Source organism: Pholcus phalangioides, unplaced genomic scaffold, assembly GCF_987345545.1.
Source record: "Pholcus phalangioides strain wild (caught in Gottingen) unplaced genomic scaffold, Ppha-v1.0 ptg000008l_1, whole genome shotgun sequence".
Lineage (NCBI taxonomy): Eukaryota > Metazoa > Arthropoda > Arachnida > Araneae > Pholcidae > Pholcus > Pholcus phalangioides.
The window spans coordinates 15,111,863-15,120,380 of NW_028301601.1; the positions used below are offsets into that span (position 1 = coordinate 15,111,863).

General features: G+C 45.9%; 1 protein-coding gene across 1 annotated transcript; it reads right to left on the bottom strand.

The window, feature by feature from the left end:
- Positions 1-102: 102 nt before the first annotated feature.
- LOC149083888 (uncharacterized) lies at positions 103-1,365 on the bottom strand. Its single transcript, XM_089235225.1, has one exon. The coding sequence runs from the start codon at positions 1,363-1,365 to the stop codon at positions 103-105; it is 1,263 nt and encodes a 420-aa protein (XP_089091351.1).
- Between the last annotated feature and the right edge of the window lie 7,153 nt (positions 1,366-8,518).

Below are 8,518 nucleotides of genomic sequence, written 5' to 3' on the forward strand. Positions count from 1 at the left end.
GTCGGATCGTCTGCCTCTTGATCTTCGTTTTCCTCCTCAGTCCATTCTTCTTCTCTCTGTCGTCCCGTCTCCTGTTCTGTCTCCTGACGCCTTCTGATTCTCTCACTCCTTCCTGGGTGCAGGTGGGCTCGTCGCTCGATCTGCTGCTCCCGTCCGCTTATTATGGAGCCACTCCATACTCTCTTCCAGAAAGCCGACCAGTTCCTTGATTTTCCCGAGTGCCTCATCATCCTTGGCCATTCTTTTAAACCACTCGTTCTCCAATTGCGGCCGTGGCTTAACTAAGTGGAAACGACTGGTGTGGACACATTCCGTAGCAAAGTGAATTGGACTTCCCACTCCTCCGCATATACATTGCTCGTTGTCGGAAATTTTGAAACGCTTGAAGTTGGTGGGAAACGGTCCATGGCCCGAGAAGAAGATTGTCTTTTCCCTACTCCAGTAACGTTCTTTCCACTGGACTTTTGGTATGACTCTATGAATAAGCCGTCCGTTTATTTTTGGATCATTCCATTGCTTCTGCCATTCCACTATTGTCTGCCCCTTAATTATTCTTTTGACCGTTGCCGCAGCGATCTTCTTCTTCTGGGACGTTGTCTCCAGTTTCGTCGCTTCCCGCGCCAACTGATCTGCCTCCTCGTTTCCACGTTCGCCCACATGGCCTCTCACCCACATCAGTGCTACATTCCTCCTCTCTTTCAGTATTCTTCTTATGGCTCTAGCATCTTCGTGTCTTGTTAAAGGGTCCCTGATAGCTTCCAAGCTTGATTTACTGTCTGAATATATGGTCATCTTCTCCAAATTATCCTCCCGTTGTTCCATTGCTTTTCGGATCGCCGACAGCTCTGCTTGAAATACCGTGCATCCCTCTTTCAGTTTCTCTCTCCAGGACTTGACTCTTTCACCCCCTTGATACTCCACGTACGCTGCTCCTGTTCCACTATCCGTCTTGGACCCATCCGTAAATATTGCCCTTCCCTCGTATGAGATGGCTTCTTCTCGCTCCGTCGTTACGACCTGTTGCTCCTGGATTTCGTTAGCTGGGTGGTCGCCCCATCTTATAGCTCTTCCCTCCACCTCCTCTGGTACTATCCGCCTTTCTGCAACTGTCACCCTTCTGTTGAGTCTGGATATTCTCGCTGATTTGCATACGAAGTCGGTATACAAACTCAGGGGGGGTACTCCTGCTATGCTCTGCATTGCCGCCGTCGATATTTTGTGATACGCCCTTGTCATAAAGAACAGGAACCCTCTTTGGATGGTATCGAGCTGTCTTTTCATTTTCTCTGTCGGGCTAGCGTACCACGCGGCTGCTCCATACGTTACTGTCTTGGTTGCCACCTGGTTATAGAGCACTCTCCTCATCCTCTGGTTAATTCCCAATTAGTTGAATTAAATAATTCTTGGACCTGCTATGGCCATCATCTTCTGTAGGTTTGCGTTGGCCTTCTTTCCTTGCTGTCGAAGATGTGGAATCCAATCCAGGTCGCTGTTGATAAGCACCCCAACCCAAGGTATTTCATTTCTTTTCTCCATGTGAGTCTTTGGTTTCTCATCCTGATTTTAGGTCGCTTGTCTCGTGTGCTAAACCACATGTAACCACTTTTGTCGAGTGCTGGCTCTAGGTCGTTCCGATCCATCCATGTTGCAATTGTCTCCAGAGCTTCTCCAACTGTTTCCTCTACATCATCCCATCTGGGCTCCGAGATTAACAGCAGTAGGTCGTCTGCGAACGCTTGTACTCTGACCCCCTCCCTCCACCTTTCTTTTAGCAGCGCATCCATCGTTATATTCCGCATGAGGGGGCCAGAGCATGATCCCTGTGGGCATCCTCTTGTCTGTGCATGCTCCACTGTCTCTCCTTCTACCTCCATCAGAACTTTTCGGCCCTTCAAGAGAGCTTTCAGTGTCAGCTTCAGCTCTGTTGGTATCGGGAGTTGCTGGATTATTTTCCGGAGATTTCTGTAACGAAGAGCATCGAATGCCCCCTTGATGTCAGCTGATATTAATACCGTATGTTCTTGTCTCACTCTTCTTTCTCGTAGACTGTCTATTATATCACACAACGCCTCGTCCGCCGACCTCCCCATCCGGAATCCGTACTGGTTTGGATGCAAGAATTTTTTCCCGTCCAGATGATAGACAGTCCTAGTCACCAGTATTCTTTCCAGAATTTTTCCCGTATGGGATAGTAGTGTCACCGGGCGGTACGATTCCAACTTTTCTTGTTCCTTCCCTAGCTTGGGTATCAATACTATCTTTCCAATCTTGAAGATCGTCGGTATGCTATCCAGATCCAGGCACTTGTTATATAACTCAGTGAGCAATTCCGGGTATTCCTCGTGAATCTTTTTGAGCATTGGTATTGTTATCCCATCTGGGCCTGGCGCTTTTTTGTTTCCAGTTTTATTCAGCGATCTCTGGATCTCTTTCTCCGTTATCCTTGGCTCCGTCCTTCCCTGATGTTGACCGTGTTCTGCTGTCTCCTGTCCTCTCTCTCTGTTCTGCCATTCCTGCTCTTCTTCATCTATCGGGTAGAGTCTTTGGAGTTGTTGTTCCAATGCCTCTTCCATGTTCTCTGCCTCCTCTCCCATTAGAATCTGGGCCGCAGACCTCCTTGTCTTGACTGTCGCATGATATACGTTCCCGAATGGGTCTACCGCTACCAGACCAGACCAGAATCAAATTTTTACCCCCATGCCCAGCTCATTGAGGCTGATGGTGGGGTTAAGAACGGGTCCAAGATGGGCCTATGAAGAAGGAAAAAAAAAAAAAAAAAAAAATATGTGCGTCAGAAAATGTGTGCGTGTAAGTGTAAAGAAAGAAAAATTTTGACAAGTCCAGGAATTTTGGTCAATTTTTGGTCTGCGAGGAAAAATGCCACCAATCACACTTCAGGAATCGTGATTTCACGGCAGGAGTATCCTCATTGGTCCAAAATAAATCTCTGATACCCCATTGGCTGGGGCGCTGTTTTGCTTGAAGATATGATACAAGCTGAATTCTTTTCGTCCAGGATGGAAGTTAGGGGAAAAAACACCAGCCCTTGCGGGCTGTAACGCAAAAAACCCCTTTGCCTTTCATGATGTTTAAGTTTTCTTGATTTCTCTTGCCGACTTCATGGCGATGAGAGCCGTTCTTCGAACACATTTTTCAAGACGCCGGATGACGCCCATTATGCCTAACTCGCTGTTGTTGCAAACGAACTTCATTACAAACGGTTCGATGTCAACCGCGAGTTCGTCAATCGGGTCTACATCACTGTTGACACTTGTCCCGGGAGAATAGTCCGGAGATGCGAATTCTTGCGGGCAGTTACGCTCCGTCCTAATCGTTTTACCCACGTGAGATGGGATTTGTGATGGATTGTCCATAATACGCATCTTGTGCTTGGTGGATGGTTCTTTCGCAGATTCCATCTTTCTTACTTGCTTGAATTCTTTGCTGTAAGGTGAATAACGGCATTTCCTGTAACTTGCCGTATGAAATAACTTGCAGTTGACGCACTGTGGTCTGTCCACTCCTCTAACGTTCGGACATAGGCGGGACGGGTGAGGGAGTATGCACCTAACGCATCTCTCCTCTTCCCTGCATCCGTAACTATGATGACCCCAACGCTGGCAGCGGTAGCAGATGATGTTTTTCTGTGCGGCTGGCTTCCTGAATTTTTCAACTTTTACCTTTAGATGATCTATCAATTTAATGTCCAAAAACTTCGAAGACTCCGGCACTTGAGGGAGATCCACCTTCCATATGGGCAGTTTTCTTCCATCTCGGCGTCTTCTCAGCTGCTGTACCTTGATAACTTGAAAGTTCAAATCCTGTAAAGATAATAGAACATCGTCATTTGAAGAGTCTACTTCTAGACCCTTGACAACATAACAGTCAGGTTTGTCACACTCGAGAAGATAAGTGTGAAATTCGATGTTATTCGTCTCGCAATACTTGGTAATGAGGCGATGGTCATTTGCGCTGGCTGGATTTACTGTCACTCTATTGTTGACAGACTTTGCTTGAAAACCAGTAGAGCAGATCATATCCAAGTCCTTGGAAATTTTTCTCCAGTTCCCCATACTAGATATATGGACTGGAGGAATTTTTCTTAGTTGACCTCTGTTTACAATAATAGGGGATATTTCATTCGAAAGGATTTGTTCACACTCCTCCTCATCTTGATTTGGGGCTGTCGAAGACATCTCCAATGGCTTGAGAGGAATGGTGAGATCTCCTTCACTGACCTCAATACTCCTCTGCGGGGAGAAAGGAACGGGAGAGAACATGAGTTTCTTTTGCGAATTTGTAGGTTGAACCGTCTTCTTCTGTGACTTCTTCCTCAAGATGTTGCACGTCGATGACTTGCTGCTGGTCGACAGGATCTGGAAGCTCTCGAAAACCTGATCTGAAAGCTTGTTCCTCTCCTCTGAAGACTTGATCTTTGTCATGCGTTCAACAACCTCAAAGGTTCGTCTGAATAGTTGATCGTCCCTGCAGATCCGTCTAGTTTGCGGGAAGTCCAAGATGAGAGTAGCATCGGCCTTCAACTTACTGGCAAGACGCGTAACTTGAGCCAATATTTCATCCTTTACTTCACAGGCTTCCTTAGACTCCTTAGAAATTTGACCGGAGTATATTTCATATCTCCGAGATAATACAAGCCAGTCTTTTTGATGGCTCGGAATTAGCGAAGTATGTAGATAACAACATTTCAAAATGTTGCCCGCCATAATTCACGTCAAAATATTTCAGGAATTTACCTTCCTTCGAAAATCGGGTCTACCGCTGTCGCGCATTATTTCCTCCATTCTTCCGTCTTAGTTCGTCTTTATCTGTTCAGTTATTCTGTCCAGCTGATCTACATTTCCGATTTTCTTGATATTGTCTATCATCTGTTGTGTCCTGCATTTGAGCTTTTTCGCGAAGTTATTGATCCTTCTGATAGACGTACTATACGTTCTTCTGTGTGGGCTTGGTTTCTCTTTCCCCCACCAGAAGTGCAGATACTTATGTGAACTTCCAGTGATTTCGTCTCCTACGCTCCATCCGCTCAATTCCCCTGCTTTACTGCTCATCGTCAAGTCCGGCCATCCCTCTCGTCTGTCAAGGTCGTATGTCGGTGTTGTATTCCCTCTGTTGACTACTTCAAGACCCGTCTCCATAGTCATGTCGTGGATTGCTCTTCCCCTGTTGTCACTTTTTTTGTACCCCCACTCCTCGTGATGACCATTGGGGTCGGCTCCTATGATCACTGGTACTCCTTTACTCCTCCTTACCGTCTCCTTCATTTCGTCGAGTGCTTCTTCCAATTCCTCGTATGGCGATGAGTAGCAGCTGGATAATGTTATCTCCTTTCCTCTCACTCGCACCCTAACTGTGGCCGAGTGTTCTCCAATTTTGACGGTTGCTCCCTCAATCTTCTTGTTGGCTATGATGACCGCCGCTTTCAGGTTCTTTGTGGTCTACCGGCAGGAGGTTGTGCACCCCCTGTCGTAGATCAGGGCTGGACAAATCCCAGGCGCAGGTCTCCATGGCGACTAAAAAAAGTGGTATTGGCGTCTAAAATTTTCTTTGTGTAGTTACTAAATTGCAGGCTGAGAATATCTGCCAACGTAAAACAGGGGTCACCATGCGCTGAAAAATTTAAAAGAAGCATTATTTTGGACCTTTCTTCTCCGGGTAAAAAAAAATTTTGGCACCTAAAAATTGCTCTGGCGTCTAGATTTTTCTGCGATTTGTCCAGCCTTGTCGTAAATCTACTTAGTTCACCGAACATTCTCGTTGCTATATTCACGGCCGTATTTACCAACACAGTTCAAACTACAATCGCAGGTTAAACGATTAGCGATCGACCGGATTGGTTAAAATCCTCAATTTAACCAACCCGTTTCGATCTTCAATCCTTTCACCTCGATTGTAGTTTAACCTGTGTTGATGAATACGGCCCGTCACAGTCCTATATGCTACAGAAAACCATTTAGCGCTATTTTTCTGGTAATATAAGTGCAGCAGAATTCGGACTATCCTGCCTAATGGGGGGGGGGGGGGTGGGCCGGATGACAGAAAAGCCGGATAGGCTGGAGTTCTATAAATGCTCACTTCCTACCCCCAACATACCATCACAAATACCATAATCATAATCATATTTCGTCACAGGGCAGTACTTTATACATATATGTATACATAATGTGTAAATGTTTGTTATGTACTATACTGTGTGTTTTATGAATTTATTGCAGAGAAAAAGAACAACAATATAAATATTGTTACGAAAATTTAGTAAATAGTTCTTTTTTACCATTTATCATGTCATTTTTTTGCATGTAAATAGTTATAATGTTATGTAAAAATAAAAAATAACGCATTTCCCTGTAAATATCGCCAAATTGGCAAACTTAGTGACGTTTGAGTCATCGGAGACAGCTCCGCTGCTTTGGCGGCGTCATGGCGCCAAGAGACTAGGCCGGATAGTCGAGATTCTACTGTATGTTAATTCTTCTTGTCGAAGAGTAAATGCACCATTTGGTAATCCATAAAATCGAAGACACGCGTTCAATCCGTTACAAAGACAATAATTCCTTAAGAAAGTCTCATCGGGACGTTTTTTTTCTGCAGTTTATGCGAATACCGTCTCGGATTAAGACACTGGTAGCTGAGCTTAACGTATATCCGATGGCTGTATCCTTGAGGAAACTCTGCGTACTGCTGACGCTTTCCTGCTTGTTCCTCTTAATCTCGTTTGCGTTCACCGCCAGTAAGTTACGCATTTCTTGTTTAGTGTATATCATATTTGCACGTCCTCTGCGCCGGAGACCAAAGCCCAGTGTCGTCTGAACGCATGAGCCCTTTGGCACGGTCCGGGGATCTCAAGTGCAGAGGGGGGTGATAATGAGATCTGGTTAAAATGTTCGAGATTTAGCATGTAAATTGATAGGCGGGCATTCATAATCAGATGAGGTGGGGCCCCCATAAAAATCGATTTGTTCGGTGCCCATGATGCTCTTAAGACGGCCCTGCCCAGGCCAAGACTTGGAAGTAGACCCCAGATGCGAATTTATGGTTTGTTGCCTGTGGGCGAAACGAAATTTAACGCCCTTCTCTCATTCTTCTCTAATTTTCTAGACCACTCAACAGGGCCGCAACTTGATGCTTGATCAGCCGGAGCAATCACCCATTTTCGTGCCCCCCACCCCCGTAATGGTGAAGGAGAGGGTTGAAGGTCGGATTTTGTGCCCACTCTGTCCTGGTGCCCGGTACACAAAACCCGCCTATCCCCCTCCTCATAGTTGCGGCCATGCCACTCATTCCTCAAATTTGTTGTCCTGAGCTATAGCCTGCTTAGGCCCCATCCCCTTTAAAACGCCTCTGTCTCAAAGTCACTCTTTGGTCATTCACATGCTCAATAAATTTTTGGTCATTCGTTGCTCTGATCCTTCACTCTCTAGGCCACTCTTATGGTCACTATTATTTACACGCTAGAGTGTTTTGGTCATTCACATGGTTTGCACAGTGTTTTGGTCATTCACATGTTTGGAAACTGTTTTGTTCATTTGCATGCTTGTACAGTGTTTTGGTCACTCACATGCTTGCAAACTCTCTAGGTCACTCGTTTGTGCACTCACTGACCTAGTCCCTCGTTCTCTAGGCGTAGGCGAATTTATAGTTGCATCGCCTGTGGGATATAAAAGGTTTTCCCGCTTCTCCCTCTCCCATTTCACTTATCTTGACCACTCACCATGGCTAAGATACTAGGGTAGGATGGGGCATGAGGGACATTACCCCTTCCCCCCATCGTGTCCCATCAAGCCCGCCCAAACTCTGCACAGCCATATTCCTCGCTTGGAATACATAAAAAGTGCTCAAAGAACTGTACCTTCACCCATAGTTTTCGAGAAAAATGCGAAAGAAAAGTATGACGTCATATCCGGTGCAAGGGAAAAAACTTTATTGAAAATATGAACATCGGTATTTCCATACGTTTACAGTTTATATAGGAAAATGTTCAAAATGTTCACCGCGCATATCGAGGCATGCATGCGCGCGCCGAATTACCGGTAGATAAGATTACCGGCAGCTACCAGATGCAGCCTTTTAAATGCGATTCAAACACACGACGGCTTGACGTAATTTCACGGCACGCGCATGCATGCCTCGATATGCGCGGTGGATACTTTGAACATCTTCATCTGCAAATACCGATGTTCATGTTTCCAATAAAGTTTCCCCCCCCCCCTTCCCCTTGCACGGATATGACGTCATACTTTTCATCCGAATTTTTCTCGAAAACTATGGGTCGTAGAGGTACAGTTCTTTCCATTTCTTATGTATTCCAACAGAGGAATCTGGCCGTGCAGAGTTTGGGCGGTCTTGATGGGGACACACTGTATATGACGTCGTCATCATCGTACCTCCCCCCCCCCAGGAAAAACGACCGTGCTTCTCCCCCCCCCCCCTCCGCAGACTTTGAAGTCTATCTCCGCCTATGCCACTCACTCGTTCCTTAAATTTGCCACCCCTTCGAACT